The sequence below is a fragment of the Dendrobates tinctorius genome, unplaced genomic scaffold (assembly GCF_039654945.1).
Source record: "Dendrobates tinctorius isolate UK_male_01 unplaced genomic scaffold, ASM3965494v1 ptg000032l, whole genome shotgun sequence".
Classification (NCBI taxonomy): domain Eukaryota; kingdom Metazoa; phylum Chordata; class Amphibia; order Anura; family Dendrobatidae; genus Dendrobates; species Dendrobates tinctorius.
The window spans coordinates 4,373,404-4,393,426 of NW_027361700.1; the positions used below are offsets into that span (position 1 = coordinate 4,373,404).

The window sequence follows — 20,023 nt, forward strand, 5'->3', positions numbered from 1 at the left end:
CCATTGGAAAATGCATTTCTCAAATCCTGAAACGGAAGAAAAATGCTCAGTTTTTACAATAAAAGTGAATAGGAAGAGTCTTTCAAGCATTTTTTCCAAGTGATTTTTTGGAGGGGACCTGTTCCAAAACACTCCTCAAAAACCTCTATGTGCATATACAAAAAGTCTTCACATGCAATATTGGCAGTCTCCACAAAGACAATTAGTCACATGTAAAAGAATTGTGGAAAACACCTTAATAAACAAGCATGAGTGGTCTTCGTTTTTATACTGAATAATCATACTGTTTTGCATATATAATTGTGATACGGCTTCTTTACTACCATAATGTAATATATTTGATTAAGCAATTAGCATTGATTCTTGTCATAATTGTGTCTTTGAATTTACTTTGGTTCCCATATAGAACAGCAGCATAATTATGCACTAGCACTTTATATGATGTAAGGTGGCTACCAGACACAGTTAATGTGAGGTATGTATCACAGAGGTGGTTGTCATCTATGATGCAAACTTGGAGTATTGCTCTAGTGCACATAGTACCAACAAGCTGCTTGGTGAATCTGGGCCAGGTTTTAAGGGCAACCTGAGAGATGGGTGGGTCTGGCTGCCCACATACCCCAAACTCTGGGTATAGTTCAAATGGGGTCTGTTTTTTTGACACATGGTATCCGTGCGTGGAGGAAGACGGCCTCCTGTGTGTTACCTCCAGACTGAGCTGGAATACTGGATGTTATCCAGCCTGTGTGACCAGGACTGGCTCTTAAGAGACATTGTTTTGCCTGCACTGATAGGCAGTTTATTTTTCCTTTGCTTGTGTCTCGTTTATGAAGCACTAATAAACCAGCATGGACATTTAAATGGTAATGTTTCTTGTGTTACCACACAATGCACCTGAGTACCAATCTCACAATGATTTTTTTTTTAATATTTATATGATATCTTATAGAACTATATTTTTGCACTAGCACTTTATATTTGTTAATTGGTCCTATATACATCATACTGTACATCAGCAATTTATAATAATTATCTGCCTATATATGGAATATCAACTGTGCAATATTTCAGCATTTTTATATGTACTCAATCACTCCCTCTTGGCATTGGATATTTTCCTAGTTGTGCGCCCCAAGCTTTTATTGCTTATTGGTTTGTTATCTTTGTTGTCAACTGATTATCAATAAAATATGATTATGGTTCACAAATTTTGATGTATTGTGACTATGGTCAAATCTTTTCTATATAATATATATATTTAATTATAGAGAAAAGAGATGTGTATATATACACACACACACATTACAGACCAAAAGTTTGGACACACCTCATTTAAAGAGTTTTCTTTATTTTCATGACTATGAAAATTGTAGATTCACTCTGAAGGCATCAAAATTACATAATTCCACATGTGTTAATACATAGTTAACAAAAAAAGTGTGAAAAATGAAAATATGTCTTATATTCTAGGTTCTTCAAAGTAGCCACCTTTTGCTTTGATTACTGCTTTGCACATTCTTGGCATTCTCTTGATGAGCTTCAAGAGGTAGTCACCGGAAATGGTCTTCCAACAGTCTTGAAGGAGTTCCCAGAGATGCTTAGCACTTGTTGGCCCTTTTGCCTTCACTCTGCGGTCCAGCTCACCCCAAACCATCTCGATTGGGTTCTCGTCTGCTGACTGTGGAGGCCAGGTCATCTGGTGTAGCACCCCATCACTCTCCTTCTTGGTCAAATAGCCCTTACACAGCCTGGAGGTGTGTTTGGGGTCATTGTCCTGCTGAAAAATAAATGGTCCAACTAAACGCAAACCGGATGGAATAGCATGCCGCTGCAAGATGCTGTGGTAGCCATGCTGGTTCAGTATGCCTTCAATTTTGAATAAATCCCCAATAGTGTCACCAGCAAAGCACTCCCACACCATCACACCTCCTCCTCCATGCTTCACGGTGGGAACCAGGCATGTAGAGTCCACCCGTTCACCTTTTCTGCGTCGCACAAAGACACGGTTGGAGCCAAAGATCTCAAATTTGAACTCCTCAGACCAAAGCACAGATTTCCACTGGTCTAATGTCCTTTCCTTGTGTTCTTTAGCCCAAACAAGTCTCTTCTGCTTGTTGCCTGTCCTTAGCAGTGGTTCCCTAGCAGCTATTTTACCATGAAGGCCTGCTGCACAAAGTCTCCTCTTAACAGTTGTTGTAGAGATGTGTCTACTGCTAGAACTCTGTGCGGCATTGACCTGGTCTCTAATCTGAGCTGCTGTTAACCTGCGATTTCTGAGGCTGAACTTATCCTCCGCAGCAGAGGTGACTCTTGGTCTTCCTTTCCTGGGGCGGTACTCATGTGAGCCAGTTTCTTTGTAGCGCTTGATTGTTTTTGCCACTGCACTTGGGGACATTTTCAAAGTTTTCCCAATTTTTCGGACTGACTGACCTTCATTTCTTAAAGTAATGATGACTAGACTTGAGCGACTTTAGTCGGATCGGGTTTCATGAAACAAAATTTGTTTCAGATGAAACTGGTCCGACTAGGGCAAAAAAAAAGTCGGAGTTTCTTCCGCCAACCCAACCCCAATGCAAGTCAATGGGGAATAAAATTCGGCATTGAGCGGATGAATGTCATCCACTCAATGCCGACTTTTAATCCCTATTAACTTGCATTGGGGTCAGGTTTCGGACGAAACTCCGACTTTTTTTTGCCCTAGTCGGACCAGTTTCATCTGAAACAAATTTTGTTTCATGAAACTTGATCCGACTAAAGTCGCTCAACTCTAATGATGACCACTCGTTTTTCGTTACTTAGAATTTGTATTATGGCAAGAGAAAAGCAGCTAACAGTCTATTCAGTAGGACTATCAGCTGTGTATCCACTAGACTTCTGCACAACACAACTGATGGTCCCAACCCCATGTATAAGGCAAGAAATCCCACTTATTAAACCTGACTGCGCACACCTGTGAAGTGAAAACCATTTCCGTTGACTACCTCTTGAAGCTCATCAAGAGAATGCCACGAGTGTGCAAAGCAGTAATCAAAGCCAAAGGTGGCTACTTTGAAGAACCTAGAATATAAGACATATTTTCAGTTGTTTCACACTGTTCTGTTAATTATATAATTCAACATATGTAAATTCATAGTTTTGATGCTTTCAAAGTGAATCTACAATTTTCATAGTCATGGAAATAAAGAAAACTCTTTAATGAGGTGTGTCCAAACTTTTGGTCTGTAATATTATATATATATATATATATATATATATATATATATATATATATATATATATAAATAAATAAATATGAGATTGGGATCCAGAAAAAGGATGAAAGTTCACCAGATTTTAAATAGGACTGTGAGGAAGGCACATAGTGCGGAAACATGTAGTCCCTTGATGGAATGCTACATAATCGATTGGAGTTCCTCTTACTTTTTATGACATAATGGATTAATAAAGAAGAAGTTTTTACAAATCTGGTGAACTTTCATCCTTTTGCTGGATCCCAATCTCCTGATATTTCTATTTGTTGGGGCATACTCCCTGCCTGGATCCGTGCAAAACACAGGGTGAACACCGATTACTGCATCAAAAGGAACTCCTTTATGGTGAGCTGGCTATATGTTTTTCACATTGTTTGAATATATATATATATATATATATATATATATATATATATATATATATATATATATATATATATATATATATATACACACACACACATACATACATATATATATATTGTGGTGTAATGACTACTGTGTCCGCTAGGGGGCGCTGTGTGGATGTCCCAAGAGAAAGGATGAGTGACAGAATACTGAGTGGCCGTTGTGTATCTCAAAGTGGGTGGCTTTGAGATGAAGGCTTGGTTATGTGCTGATCAGCAGAGCTGATCTTTTGTGCCTATGTGTTAGGGAGAAGCCTTCAGGCAGCTGGAGAGATGGGCGGGTTCTAGCTGCCTACAAATCCACCCAGGGGTGTGTCTGATAACACCTATTGTAAAAGGCTATGTATGTGAAGGACCTGTGATGAGGTCATAGTCACGTGACCCAGTGGGCATGGCTATAGACCATATAATGTGGCCAGAATAGGTCGCATGAGGTGAATGCTGGGACCTGATTGGTCCAGTTTGGAAGGTCCCGTGAGAAGGATCTCCTCACTAACAGCCTGTGTGTAATGGCTGCCAGAGCTTGAGAGTTCCCTGGAGGGATATGGACGTCTGCAGCCTGAATGAAGGAACCATGTGGAGACCCTGACGTGGGTGAGATGAATGAGGCTAGAAAGCCTCCTAAGCATAACCTGTATGATCACAAGCTTAACAGAGGGAAGCTCTGTAATGGACGCTATGCTGTGGTGAACTTTGTTATATTGCTGTGGTTTATGATGACAAATAAACCTCATGGACTGTTATGGCTTATGAAAATCCGAGCTGGATCTGATTGTGTGGCTGCCAAGCGAGTGTCCCCCAACCTTGAATGACAGCGCTACCTCACAATTGGTGAAGGCTATGGGCAGTGGTGTAGCCTTGTTGCTGGGAGCAACGGATAAGGACTGCAAAATTCGGTGGCAAAGAGCATCGCTGAGGCAGGGCTGACGGTTGTGGAAGCCGTGTGATGTGCTGCTGACCGGCCATGTGTGAGCAGAGCCTGTGACGGCCTGCAAGTGGGGAAGCCACTGTCCGGCTGTCGGGCGGCCTAGTGAGTAAGGCACTATCCGGATCGGTGAGTCCAGTGCGGCCACTTCCCCAGGAGAAAGAGACTGGTGATTGCTAGGGTGCCTCTGCGGAGAAGAGGTACCCGAGGACCTGTGTGGGCAACACAGGAGAAACGGACTGGTGTTCGTGTGGTACTGACCTGGGTCAATGAGTAAAACGGTGACCCGTGTGGCCGACACAGGTATCGGACGGGTGTTCGTGTGGTGCTGACCTGGGTCAGTGAGGAAGACAGTGTACCTGGAGGGTTCAGTGAGGAAAGGTCCTGGAGGGTCAGCCCTGGAACAAGAGTCGGATCCCAGGAGCACGTGGTGTGACCTTGGACCTGGTGAGGCGCGAGTGTTGGGCAGTCTCAGGCGGGTCCTGAAGAGCACCCGCCGAGCCCCTGGACCTGGTGAGGCCGGTGTGTGGGGAGACCCTGGGAGGAGGGTCGCTCCCTGAATCGCACCCGGTGCGCCCTGTGTGTTGGACGGTCTCAGGTGGAGACAGGAGCGTCCTGAATAGCACACAGTCAGGACACGTGAGTTTTCTGTGGTGTGTTTTTTCTTCTTTTTTCTCGACTCAGCCTGCGGTGGCTCAGTGGGAGTCAAGAAGGTGACAAGCGGCTTGATGTGGCTCAGTGGGGCCACGAAGGTGACAAGCGGCTTCCGGTGGATCGGCGGGTCCACGAAGACGGCGCAGCAGGAGCTGCAGTGAACAGCAGCCGGTGGTGCCGGTGATCGGTGACAGCAGGAGCTGTGGTGGTGCCACCAAAGACTTGTGTGGTATCGTAAGAGACAAACTGTGTGGTGTGAACTTTGGTCTGAGAAGACCGGTATAACAGACATGGGGAGATCCCGAAAGGGGGTGGAGTCCCAAAAGGGGGCGGTGACCCAAATCGGGGTGGTGGCCCAAAAGGGGGTGGAGTCCCAAATTGGGGTGGTAACCAAAAAAGAAGTGGAGTCCCAAAAGTGGGTGGAGTCCCAAATTGGGGTGGTAACCCAAAAGGGGGTGGAGTCCCAGAGGGGGGCAGTGACCCAAATTGGGTTGGAGGTCCAGAAAGGGGCCGAGTGTGAAGAAATGGCAGCACTGGTTGGCTCAGTGGGTATGTTTGGGAAACCGCAGTGTGCGTGTATGTTGTTTCCAGAATGTGGGTTATACTTTCCGGAGCATGACGGACCGCAAGTGTGTACTGTGATGCTGCACCGGGAAGGAATCTCGGGACGGTTGGACTCCAAGAGTCAGGTGACTCTGATGGGAACTCCTCTCACTTTGTCTGACTGAGAAAATGGCTCAGGTTCGCTGTAAACATGGGGTTATGGTGAACTATGTGCTAGACAGAGTGGTGTTTGAGGGGCTTGGAGGCAGTGAGGGCCAAGGGGGCAGTATACCATCAGACTTAGTGTATGACTTGGAGTGGGGCCGGGATTTTGTCACGTTGGATGACCTATGGTACGAGGATGGAGATGTTCCTACTGTTGGACTAACCAATACAAAGACGCTGACGCCTCCTAACGTGGACAGGCCAGACGTAGGGGCGACCAGAGAAAGAATTGCGTCAGATGAATTTACTGACCTGACGTCACCTGAAGGGTACCACAGTGTGAATGAGAATGGTGTGGTAAACAAAAAGAGCGGAGCTGACACACGGATTGAGAGTGTCTTGGGGGTTCACCGTACAATGGGGTGTGACTGACGTGTTGTTGCCAGTAGCCACCACTAGGACAGAATCTAGTGCTGTGCTGACTGAAACTCGTGACAAAGCTGACGCTGACCTGGTGGGTAAGACTGCGGAAGTAGTCACACGGTTAGTGAGTAACTGGAGGGATGACTTAATCTCTGGGGGTGACGGTGGCTCTGAGAAAGAAAGGGAGCACAGAATAGCAGGGCTAGAGAAAGAAGTCTCTGAGCTCAAAGGACACATGGTAATGTGGCAAGGACTGAATACGGCCCTCAGAGAGGAGGTGGATGAGTGTGTCAAACGAGAAAGAGTCCTGAGACAAACGGCTGAGTACAGGGTCGAGGAGCTCAAGAAAGAGATCTTGGAGCTCAGAGGTCACCTGTCCACCTGGCCAAGTGTGAACAAGAACCTCAAGGAAGAGATGGAGGAACTCCGAGGAGTAGTAAAAAGTCTTCTGCGAGAGAAGTTGGACGAAGACTTACCGCGGGTGAGCGTTGAGTAATAATAAGACAGAACTGCCAGTAGCCATCGTGGCAAAGGGTCATGAAGTGATCCCATCGTGTGAAGTTGGTGAGTTAAGAACTAAAGAAGACAGTCACCCGGTCGGGGCAACTGTAGTGAGGGAAGTGTCCGTGGTAAAGCCAGATCCTTCGGTCCAGGAAGAGAGCATGACCATGACCTTCCAGTCTGTGATTGATGTACCAGAGGACATGCAAGAAGCCTGTGCTGAGGAAGGTGTGCATGAGGCTTTCAAAGAGGCGGTCAAGGCATGTGAGGTGCACTGGGCACCTGAGACTCGGCAGTTGGTGATAGTATCAGCCAGAGAAGATACATCAAACCGAGTAGCTGTCCTGAAAGAGATGCATTTGCAGTGTCTACGTGTCAAACAATTGGTTAGGCAGAGTAATGTGAAGACTGCTCGACGCCTAGAGATAGCAAGAGAGGCTATGGATCTGTTGGGTTTGTGGAAAGATGTGGTTCCGATACCCAAAGCTCTGATTGGGAGAATCATTGGAAGATCCGGGAAGGTGATGCAAGACCTCGTGAATATCTCCGGTGTGGTGAGGGTGCGGATCCCTCCTGATAATGAAGACCCGGTATCCAGTGAAGTGGGTAGAATTCCCATCATCGTGGTTGGCTCCATGGAGAGCCTGAGAGACTTTCGGATGCTCGTGGAGTATCGAGTGGGGTACCTGCAAGAAATTGAGCAGTTGAGGCTGGACCGTCAGCAAATTAATAAAGAAGTATGGAATACCAGGTGGCGGCCGCCTGCAACCCAACAAGATGTAAGGACCCGAAGAGTTCCGCCATGAAGTGACAGGGCAGATAGCCGAAGAATATCAGCAAGTGGCAGTTCGATGGGCCGTGCGAAGCTGAGAGACATTAGTTCCTGTGAGACGCTGAATGAGTCAGACTCAGGCCAGACAGTAGGACCGATTAAGATTGATGACCGTACCAACCGGGAGAGCCGATCAGTGGGAGAACGGTCAGGCGACGAAGCGCACTCTAGGAGGGTGGTGACTAAACAGTGTCTGATGACGCAGACTGTAACTGGAGGGTCAAAGTCAATGACCGATATTTTGACCGCTGGGGGCGGGGGAGGCCTAACGTAGAGAGGAGGCCGTATGACAGTTGGAATAGGTTCTCTAGACCTGTGGGGCAAGGTGTGATGAGTGCCCGGTCTCGAGATCCTGGTGTAAGATTGTGTGTTCAACCCCACAAGTATGAACAGAGGGGCGGGGTATGTGGTGTAATGACTACTGTGTCCGCTAGGGGGCGCTGTGTGGATGTCCCAAGAGAAAGGATGAGTGACAGAATACTGAGTGGCCGTTGTGTATCTCAAAGTGGGTGGCTTTGAGATGAAGGCTTGGTTATGTGCTGATCAGCAGAGCTGATCTTTTGTGCCTATGTGTTAGGGAGAAGCCTTCAGGCAGCTGGAGAGATGGGCGGGTTCTAGCTGCCTACAAATCCACCCAGGGGTGTGTCTGATAACACCTATTGTAAAAGGCTATGTGAGTATGTGAAGGACCTGTGATGAGGTCATAGTCACGTGACCCGGTGGGCATGGCTATAGACCATATAATGTGGCCAGAATAGGTCACGAGGTGAATGCTGGGACCTGATTGGTCCAGTTTGGAAGGTCCCATGAGGAGAAGGATCTCCTCACTAACAGCCTGTGCGTGGCTGTGTGTGTAATGGCTGCCAGAGCTTGAGAGTTCCCTGGAGGGATATGGACGTCTGCAGCCTGAATGAAGGAACCATGTGGAGACCCTGACGTGGGTGAGATAAATGAGGCTAGAAAGCCTCCTAAGCATAACCTGTATGATCACAGGCTTAACAGAGGGAAGCTCTGTAATGGACGCTATGCTGTGGTGAACTTTATGTTATATTGCTGTGGTTTATGATTACAAATAAACCTCATGGACTGTTATGGCTTATGAAAATCCGAGCTGGATCTGATTGTGTGGCTGCCAAGCGAGTGTCCCCCAACCTTGAATGACAGCGCTACCTCACAATATACATATATACACACACACACACACACAGACACAAATACTCCACAGCAAAACCATTTTCCCTTGTTTTAAATCTCATCCATTATTGTGGCTTACTGCTGCGAATTTGAGATGTCTGCCAGATGCTTGAATTAAATCAAGCTGCTAGTTTAACAAAATACTTGCATCTGGGCTGCTGCAAGAGAAGTCGTGCTAAATGCCAATTACTATAGGAAGGCTTAGTTTAGTTATAATGAGTGCCAACATGAGATATTCTGTTGACAAGGTGTTTAGATACATCTGGCCACAAGGGGTCAGTATTGCATTACAGGTCAATGTTCCATTAGCGCATGGTAGTGGTAACGCCCATTCTAAAAGCCGCCATACAGATTAGGCCATATAATGTGTATAGAAGGCCTCCTGATTCTCCTTACATTAACTACATCAGGCATTTTGAATTTCAAAGCTCAATTAATTTACTAACACTGGAAATAAGTCACCACTACAGCCGAGTGGCAGCGGCTTTCTCCATTTTCATAGAAAATCATTAACATTGCAAATTAATCAGCGGAGCTTCTAAATGACATCAGAAGATGTAGTCAGAACAGAAGACAAGTGCCCATTTCCTGGTTGTCATAAATTAAAGTTTTATTATCAGAGGCAGGGAGACTTCATTTATAAATTCACAGCAGCAACAACAGGGTAAATTAGACAGCAAATTTAAGAATCACTACCGTAAACACATATGATACAGTGAGAGTTGCCGGCCACAATGGACTAATATGTCTGTAACTGGGAGTTAAAAGTGTACATGTAATCTCCAGAAGGTGGCCCTATAGCTCCTATGGACTAAGCAATTTTTCATTGACTGGACATAACGTAACCCCTCAGTGGTGTCACCAGTGGCCAATAGTCAGACTGATACAAAGTAGACTTGTAAAAGGTCTACCCCAGTATGTGAAAAGTACGCTGCACACTATAGACCCACCTAACAGCCTCCCCCCAGAAATGAATCCAGCCCTTTTCTTGCTTTATAATAGGGCAGGAACCATTAGGTCTATAGCTGTAAGTGCATATAAATGGTTATTATAGCCCAATATCTTACGCCTGCGCAGAATTATCACACACTGAAGTTCCATATCCTACTGGCACGGTGGCCTTGACCCTCCGCCAACACCTCCAGCCACAAAGCTCTGGCAGCTAAAGTGTCATCAGTGGGTCATATTGATACTAATCAGAGTCCAAGTGTTTTTCTGTTACCTTTGAGGACTAGAGATCAAATTGTGTAATGAGGCCTAATGCTCCTATGATAACACTTATCTTACAGATTACAGGTGTGGACATCATGATGGCGCTGGCCGAGCCTCTCTTATAGGGGACCGGCAACTTCAATGTCTGATAACTACACCGGCGTTAAGACTTTTTAAGATGCAGTGAATGAATCTAGCGTTCCCCTTTAATGAGGAGCACCATTTTATTCTTCACTAACACACTACACCACCGATCAGCACCCCCATATCATACTTTCCAAGGCTAGCCTTAGAAGTGTTCTGATCAGGAAAGGAGAAGCAGCCAGAACTATATGGAAACTAGATCGGGTACATTGCTGATGGCTCAATAGTGCTGACCCCCACAAATCTGCAGATGGATGATGTTGCTGCAATTTTTAATGGTCATTAATTATAGAAGAGCACATTTATCATTAGTCCACTATGATGATCTAGAGGCTAATAGTTGATTTATAATGGTTTTCAACATTACTGATCCCAGAGACCATGTATAAGGATGGGACAATAGTGTGGTGCCCCCTTAGGTGGCTCCAAGGATGAGCTATGAGGAATTAGCCCTGAAGTAAATGCTAATAAGTACCCATTAGGATGGTGTCTTGTAAAAGCCTTGGTAACACGTTATCTAACATGGGATTTGATCTTCATGTCCATTTTTGTGTATTAAGTGCCAAATAATTACTGCAATATAGTGTGTGATGCAAAAAAAAAATTAAAATTCCTACTGAGAAAAATATTGAGGTAGAGGATGGTGAGGATTACCCAGATGTTTGCACATGGAGAATCCTCCAGCTCTGTACAAGCTACATGATTTCCACATAGAGGGAGCCCCCTAGTGGCAAACACTGTAACACCCCCACTTCTGGAAGGCTGCTAACCGCATAGTGAGGCTCCCCTGTGCAACACACTAAGTCCGGACTATCATGAGACTACTGTGGGCCTATGAAGCGTGAAGGACAGGAAGGACACATCAATGCACCACTGCAGGAGAAGACAAAGAAGAGGAGGAGCGGCGCACACTGGATGGTCGATTTCACTCATCGAATCGGCCCTCTCTGATGGTTTCGAACGAGAACGGCATGAACTTAAACCCTGTTCCAACGTAGAACTTGTTCTGAAATTCCACCCTGGAGGACAAAAAGAAAGATTAGAAAAAAAGAGCCAATATTTTATTAAAAGATGGAGGATGACGCAGATCTCTCTTCATCTTCTCACATTGGTTTTACTGCAACTGGGGAGAGATGGTGGCTCAGTAGTTAGCACTGTGACCTCACAGCACTGGGGCCCAACACAACAAATCCATGGCATTTCCAAGTGCTTTTTCCCCATTTCCTTAGGGTACTCTGCCTACTTTCCATATGCAAAAAAACTTGCTGATAAACTGGTCCTAGTCGATGCTAGGGGCAGGAACTGTTACTGCAGAATATGTAAGCAGCTGGAAAACCCCTCAACCCGGGTGCTGAAGAACCTCTTTGAGGCTTGGTTTACGTTTTCACAAGTTGGCAGTGACCATCACAAAACATGGATTTTTGTGATAAACTCACCGTAAAATCCTTTTCTCCGAGACGCTCATTGGGGGACACAGATACTGTCGTGCATGCTTCTGCCGCTTGGAGGCTGACACTAAGTGAAAAAAAGAGGTTAGCTCCTCCTCCGCCGTATACAGCCTCACCCCCATTGCGGGCGGAAATCAGTTTGGTGCCAAAGCAGTAGGAGGACAACAAAATCAGCCTTAACACAGGTACAACATGTCCAGAAAAAGACCACCCTTAAATCACATAAATAAATGCGTATTAATTAAACAAAACAGAAGGCAACTTGGCTAACAGGGTGGGTGCTGTGTCCCCCAATGAGCGTCTCGGAGAAAAGGATTTTACAGTGAGTTTATCACAAAAATCCATGTTTCTCCTTCGCCTCATTGGGGGACACAGATACTGTGGGACGTCCTAAAGCAGTCCCTGGGTGGGAGATTGACTCACCGATCCAAGCTACATACACCTCTCGTTTAAAGGTGCGCCACCGCTGCTTGGAGAATCCTACCCAGGCTCGCATCCGCCGAGGCCGGGGTATGGATATTATAATGTTTGGCAAATGTGTGCAGGCTGGACCAGGTTGCTGCCTTGCAAACCTGTTCCATCAAAGCCTGGTGCCGAAGCGCCCAAGAGGCGCCCACTGCCAGAGTAGAGTGCGCTCTGATCCCTGCTGGAATCGGCGTGCCTCTAATGAGGTAGGACTGCTGAATAGTCAAACGAATTCATCTGGCTATGGTCGATTTTGAGGCAGCGAGTCCCTTCCTTCGCCCTTCGGGGAGCACGAACAGCGTGTCCGTCTGACGAAAGGGTGCCGTCCTCGAAACGTACCTCTGGAGGGCTATTACCAGGTCTAACGTGTGAAGAGCCTTTTCCACACGGTGCACCGGTGCTGGAAAAAATGAAGGTAAGACAACATCCTCATTAATATGAAATGAGGACACGACTTTGGGCAGAAAAGGAGAGGCTGGTCTGAGCACCACCTTATCCGAATGGAAAGTGAGGAACAGAGCTCGGCAGGATAGGGCCGCCAGCTCCGAAACCCGCCTGATAGACCACTAGGAACACCACATTCCAGGAAAGGTACCTCAAAGAGACCTCCTGAAGAGGTTCAAAAGTAGCTTCAAGCAGAACACTTAGGACCAGGTTAAGGTCCCAGGCGTCCATAAGTGCCTTATAGGGAGGTACCAAATTAGAGACTCCCTGGATGAAAGTCTTCACCTGCAAATTGGTAGCAATTCTGCGCTGGAATAGAACGGATAAGGCCGATATTTGTCTCCTGAGGGAGCTTGGGGCTAACCCAGAGTCTAGGCCCAACTGGAGAAAGGCCAAGATGTTGGGGATCGAGAATCTCAGTGGAGAGACACCCCGGCCTCAACACCAAGCAAAGAACAACTTCCAGGTGTGGTGGTAAATTCGTGCTGAAGCAGGCTTCCGGGCACTAACCATTGTAGCGACCACCTTGCTCCCAAACCCCGCCTGGGTTAGAATCCAAGATTCAACGGCCATGCCATCAAACACAGGGCCCCTTAGTTCGGGTGGCAAATCAGGGTGGCAAATCGGCCCTTTAGAAAGTAGATCTGGGCGCTCTGGCAGACGCAAAGGAACGTCGGCGAGCCGCTGCACTAGATCCGCGTACCACACTCGATGGGGCCAGTCTGGGGCCAGCAGAATCGCCAGAACCCCTTCCGTCTTGATCTTTCTGATGACTCTCAGAAGTAGTGGCAGCGGGGGAAATAGATATGGGAGGCGGACTTGGTTCCATGGCAGAACCAATGCATCCACAGCGATTGCCTGCGGGTCCTCAGCCCAAGCGACATATGTGGGCACCTTGGCGTTCACTCTGGAAGCCATCAGGTCCACATCTGGAGTTCCCCATGTTGAAAAATCTGCTGGAAGACCTCGGGATGCAGTGACCACTCTCTGGATGCAAGACCCTGCCGGCTGAGATAGTCTGCCGCCCAATTTTCCACGCCCAGGAAGTGGACTGCCGAAATCACCGAGTGGTTTGCTTCGGCCCACTGAAGCACGTGCCCCCACCTCGCGCATGGTTGCTCTGCTGCGGGTGCCCCCTTGGTGATTTATGTAAGCCACCGCTGTGGCGTTGTCCGATTGAATTCGGACAGGGGGGCCTGCTAAGAAGTGATGAAACTGTCGCAGAACCAGCCGAATTGCTTGTATCTCCAATAAGTTGATCGGGAGGTGGGCCTCCTGCGGAGACCATCGCCCCTGGGTCGTGTGGTGGCAAAACACCGCTCCCCAGTCGAGGAGACTGGCGTCGGTTGTCATCACCAACCAAAGGTCTGGGGGGAAGGGTTTCCCCTGGGTGAGAGAGGAACTGGTCATCCACCACCCGAGTGACTGCCTGCCTGACTTGAGGGGACAATCGGCACCGCCGATGGAGCGTGAAGGGATTCTTGTCCCAGGCTGACAGGAGGGCGTGCTGCAGAAGGTGAAGATGGAACTGGGCGAACGGTATCGCTTCCATTGCTGCCACCATTTTTCCTAGAATCCTCATCCCGAAACGGATGGTATGAGGGACTGGTTGGCGAAATGTCCAGACTCCCTGCCGGAGAGCTAGCGTTTTGTCCTGAGGGAGAATTACCAACCCTCGGCAAGTGGCGAAGATCATTCCTAAGAAGGAAATCCTCTGAGCTGGCACAAGTGATGATTTCTTCGCATTGACCAACCACCCTAAGCGGGCAAGAGTATCTAGCGTGATGTTGACATTTTCTTTGCGTGCCCGTATTGAAGAGCCCTTGAACAAGAGGTCGTCTAAGTAAGGCAAGATGACTATGCCTCGAGAATGCAGTAGGGCCATGACAAATGCCATAACCTTTGTGAACACTCTGGGAGCCGTGGCTAACCCGAAGGGTAGCGCTACGAACTGAAAATAACGACCGTTTATGGAGAAACATAGAAACCTTTCATGAGGAGGAAAAATGGGAACATGCACATATGCGTCCTGGATGTCGATCGAGGCCAAGTATTCTCCCTGCCTCATGGCCGATATGACTGATCGGAGAGACTCCATCCGGAAATGTCTGATCCTGATGAATTTGGTCACAAGCTTCAGGTCCAAAACCGGTCTGACAGACCCGTCCTTTTTGGGAACCGCAAACAGGTTGGAATAAAAGCCCTGAGCCCTTTCGTGCTCTGGCACGGGAACAATGACCCCGTTATGCTGGAGCGATTCAATGGCTCCTAACAGAGCCCTTGCCTGGGTATCCACCCTGGGAAAACGAGAAAGAAAAAACTGTCTAGGAGGGTATCTGACAAATTCTATTTTGTAGCCTGAGGCCACCAACTCCTTTACCCATGCGTTGCGTGCGACACTGAACCAGACGTGGCGAAACCAGAGTAGTTGGCCGCCCACCTTGCTGGTGTCATCTGGCAAACGCCTCGAGTCATTTGGCTGACGATCTTTGGGATCTGGATCCCCTCGATCTGGGCTGCTGAGCACGCATTCTCCCCAATGGGTTGGGTTCTATATGAGACCTGCCGCTCCCTATCCTGGTTGGGGCGGCTTGAAGCGGCGGAATTGGCCGCTGTGGTCCACCCAGGGTTGTGAAAGGCCCGAAAACGTGCCTGAAACGGGTGGCGAAAAAGCGGTTTGACCTTTTGTTGAGGGAGAAAACCGCTCTTTCCTCCTGTGGAGTCGGAGATAAGTTGATCTAACTTCTCCCCAAATAGACGGCCGTACTGATAAGGCAGGGAAGTCAAGGACTTCTTGGAGGTAGTATTGGCCCACCATGTCCTTAACCATAGAGCTCTTCTGATAGAAATTGCATTAGCGGAAGCAAGTGCCGCGCAATTGGCCGCATCCAAAGATGCATTGATTACGTAGTCTCCGGCCATCGCGATCTGACTCGCGATCTCCGATATCTCTGCAGGTAGATCTTGCTCCTGCATGACCTAGTTTAATGATTCTGACCATGAAATCATGGCCTTGGCTACCCAAGTTGCTGCGAACGAGGGAGAGAGCGCTGATCCTGACGTCTCATATACTGAGCGAGCTAAGCTCTCTGAGGCAATCCGTGGGATCCTTAATAGAAGAACCACTAGGTACGGATAACAGGGTTTTAGTGACTAGGCGCGAAACCGGTGGATCCACCATCGGAGATTCCATTTTTTACGGAGGTCTGGGGCAAATGGATACCTTGCTTCGAGTGCCTTTTGACCCGAGAAATGCCTGTCTGGTCGTTCCCTGTGTCGTGTCGCTGCACTATGTCCTCAAACTCAGGGTGAGTGGCGGCCGCTTCACTCGTTTAAACGCCACCTTAAGCCCCATAGCCGCTGCGGGACAATCCTCAATCCCCAAGGTCTGATTGACGGCTTCTATGAGGCTGTCCACTGTTTCACGTGACCCTGCAGCATCCAGGTCAAGGGGCTCGTCTGAGTCGAAATCTGAGGTCTGCTCGCTATCATCCACTGGTGACGGGAAGCGAGAAGCAGAACTTACGGATGCCAAGGCACCGGATGAACTGGGCGACACCGTGTGGATTCTTTTCCCCCGGGTCTGCCTGGAATGAGAGCGGCCCCTGCAGGCCAAAGGCTCTTGTGAGGTGGTGGTCCCCTCTAAGGCCGGCGAGCCACTGTCCCTGCCCCTATCTGGGGCCTGAAGGGACTAGATTGCCCGCGTAAGCGACGCCATGGACTGTGATAGTGATAGGGTCCACTCCGTGGGGTTCGGGACCTCGGTCGCAGGGGAGGGCTCCTGGGCACGTTTGGACTCGCAGGCCTCACATAATCGCTTGCTCTGCGCCCGCGGAAACGCAGCCCAAGAGATGCATGCAGCGTAAAAAAAGTGTGCGTCTTTGCTTTTTCGGACATGCTGTATCTGTCCGCTGCTGGGGGGGGGGGGGGTTGGGAGAGAAAGGTAGCACCTCGTTTTCCCTGTAGCGTGGCCTCTCGGGCAGCACTTACCCCAGTCCTGTGCCCCCACGTGTCCTGGACGCCTCTTCTCATCAAAATCGTGCGCCACAGCTGTGGGGCGGGCCTGCCAGCATATGAACCGCTCCAGGGGCGGTACTTCCGGCTCTGCGGCCTAGTTGAAGTCGGGGACTAAACTTAATCACCGCCGCCCAGGCCTGAGGGGCGGGCCGCCAGAAGTGACGCGGGGCCCGGAGGCGGGACTTCCGGACGCGGCCTAGCTTCGGCTAAAGCCGCGGCCTCAATTTACCCACTGACCGCGACAGGGGGGGGGGGGCGCGGCCTTCCATGGCGCCAAAAAATGGCGCTACTTACTGGGGCCTGCTGTTGCTGCCGCACCGCGCTCTCGTCCAGCTAAGGGCTCCAGCCCCGGATCCCACAGGAGCCCTCCCAGGCTATCCTCCTCTGACGATCCTCTTCAGCTTCCTGAGCTCAGGTATGTGAGGGGGGCCTCGAACAATAGGACGGTGTAGGCACCCTAGCTCCATCTAACCCCTTCAAGGGGTAAGGAGAAGGACCGTCCGCCGCCTTGCAGCACCGCAGTCTAAGCATTGGTGGAGCAGTGGGGGCCGCATGGACTAGTCTTGTGCCTCTGTACAGCCCATGGTTTCAATACCTAGGGGTGGTCAGGGCTATGTCCGGCATTGTGTCCCAAGTCGCGGGAGAGGATACGTGGAGGTGACACTCGCACGTACTCGCCCGTTGTTGGTTTGGGGGAAATTGGACCCTTTCAATAGGATCCGTTGCCCCTGTCTAATCTTCATGGGAAAAAAGAAATGTCAGGAGAAAAAAGCCAGACGTGTGCCTCCAGGGACACTAAGCAAAAAACTGATTTCCGCACGCAATGGGGGCAAGGGTGTATACAGCAGAGGAGGAGCTAACCTCTTTTTTTCACTTAGTGTCAGCCTCCAAGCGGCAGAAGCATACACCACAGTATCTATGTCCCCCAATGAGGTGAAGGAAAAATTCCCCTTTCTTCAAAGATAATTTTATTCAGCTATAAAACATTTATTTAACATTAAATAAATTATAAAATCCAATACTTTAGAGGATCACATTTCATGATGTAAAATAGGACCTTTTACATTCCAAGTCACTTCAATAATTCCTATAATTGACAGTATTAATTATGGGGCCTGGTTCATCAAGACTGGAATGTAGTTTGCTAGTCTTATCGATGGCTGCGCAGGAATATCATGCGCTAAATTCATTAACAGGCACAAGGCACTTCATGACTTTGCCACGTATTATCAGACGCTGAACTAAAATTTCTGGTGTAATGTACGTCGCCACTTGTTAGGAATTTTTCGCGCGGACAATGCCACACCCCGCCTCCTTCCACTTTGCCAGAGCTGGCTGAAAGCAACGCGAAAACGGCAAAAGTTGTAATTATTTGGGAAAATTTCACGTTGTGCAAAAATATCACAACTTTTCAAAGTTTATTTGTATTGTTTATAGAGAACCAACATATTCTGCAGCGCTTCACAGACATAGCCATTGTTCCTTGTCCCCATTGATGCTCACAATATAAAATTCCCTATCAGTGTGTCTTTGGAGTGTGGGACGAAACCGCAAAACCCGGAGGAAACCCACCCAAACACGGGGCATCGTTGCAGATGATGTCCTTGGAGGGATTTGATTCTAGGACCCCAGTGCTGTAAAGAAGAAGTGTTAACCACTGAGCCACCATACCCAGAGGAGGGGGTACATTATCTAGTACAATATAACAAGGTAAAGTAATGATAATGATATACAGGTGCACCATGCTGTTAATATCTCAGGAGTATAAGACTTTTCACCAAGTAATGCTGATTTTCCTTTTGGAAAGAATATCAATGAATATTCATTACAAATAGAAAACAAAGGGCAAACTTCCATTGCGCACTGTATTAGCCCTGTATCTCCCAACCATACATCAGTATTCCTGACAACTTGTGACTTCACTAGCAGTTATGTCACCGATGGCCAGGACACCTTGAAAGGACCATGCACCCTGGGACTGTGCACTTCTCAAGTATAGTCACCCTCCCTGGTGCCCACAGATTTAGTGGTTTTTAGTGGGGTCCACTGCTGGTTTAAGGAAACATTGCGTGCAGCCTCGCAGCCCCTGGAGTCCACTTCTGTGTTAAAATAAGAATCACTCTGCTGAAATTATCACATTTTTATTAGTTCCTTTCTCTGCTAGAAATATTAATGTCAGACATATACAGCGGCACACTGTGATCCTGCCTGTGCTCTGTACAGAACAGGACGTGTCAGTCTGTTAGGTCATTCAAGAATTACAAAAAAAAAAAAATGCTGAATTTTAGGTTTGGTTTTTTTTGGAGATTTTTAGTGACAACGGTAAAAAAAAGACCAACAAGAATTTATAACACTTGGCCATATTTTCGTAACACATTCCCTTTAAAGAGATCATGCACCTTTCAACATCATGTTAAAAAATGAATAAATTGTATTGAAACTTAATATATCAATGAGAGAGTCAGAGCTAATCTTTTGTGATAGAGAGCTCTAAACTATCCATTTACACATCCAGTCAAATAATAACCTTCTGTGTGGGTGTAGCCACTACCTTACTGCATACTCTTAGGGTTCAGTGTATAAACAACACGTTGTAAGCTAATTTTACAATGATGCTTGGATGGGTTTTTGGGGGTTCCTTCTTCTGTAGGCATTGTCAGATAGTGTAAGGACAAATAGTTTAATGTCTGTGACAACCATAAGAAATGTACATTTTCAACACAATTACCTAACTTTAATAAGTTATATATGAATACCTCCAGGAATACCATTCATTTTCTGCACATTGTGGACAGGGGCTGTATAAATCCCACACAAGATAGATCCGTAATTCTGACTTTAAAAAAAAAAAAAAAGGCTTTGGACATTGATGCTATTACTTTCTGTTGAAGATCTGTGCAGTCAAAGGCTGGAATGCTGGAGGTCTGCCATGGCTTCCACTAGCTCCATCCAAATAAGGAAAAAAAAAAAAAAGACAATTTGCCTCCAGATATGATGAGCGGAATCAGTCCCATATAAGGAGCTATCCATAGTGATGGGTCGGGAAGAGTACTTATCCCGCCAAAGTCACTGGACCCATAATGTCATCCTACTGTCGTCATGAATCACAAGCGGTGACAGTGGGCTGGATGCCAAACTGAAGAGTCATTTCTTCTTGTTCTGGGCTAGAGATAAATAATATTTTGTCTATGGGAAATTACAAAGCAGTGATTTTGTTATATTAAAACAAACACTGTATGAGCAAAAATAAAGAGGTAAAAGAAAGGCCATCATGTAAAGTTAAAGCCGTCCACAGGGAGGTGTATGAGGAAGGCTTTCAGAAATGAAGTAAAGATGGACACGAGTAGTATTACCGTATGCCCACGTTCACACGTTCAGTATTTTACATCAGAACTGGT

The 20,023-nt window shown here is 47.4% G+C and overlaps 1 protein-coding gene across 7 annotated transcripts in view; it reads right to left on the reverse strand.

Moving 5' to 3' along the window:
• Positions 1-9,479: 9,479 nt before the first annotated feature.
• ATP6V0A1 (ATPase H+ transporting V0 subunit a1) overlaps positions 9,480-20,023 on the reverse strand; it is a 167,717-nt gene continuing 157,173 nt past the window's right edge. For all 7 annotated transcript variants that reach the window (XM_073572337.1, XM_073572330.1, XM_073572336.1 and 4 more), the window contains one exon: positions 9,480-11,270. In XM_073572337.1, the coding sequence (XP_073428438.1) occupies positions 11,177-11,270 (94 nt within the window). In that variant the 3' untranslated portion in view covers positions 9,480-11,176. The remainder of the gene's footprint in view (positions 11,271-20,023) is intronic.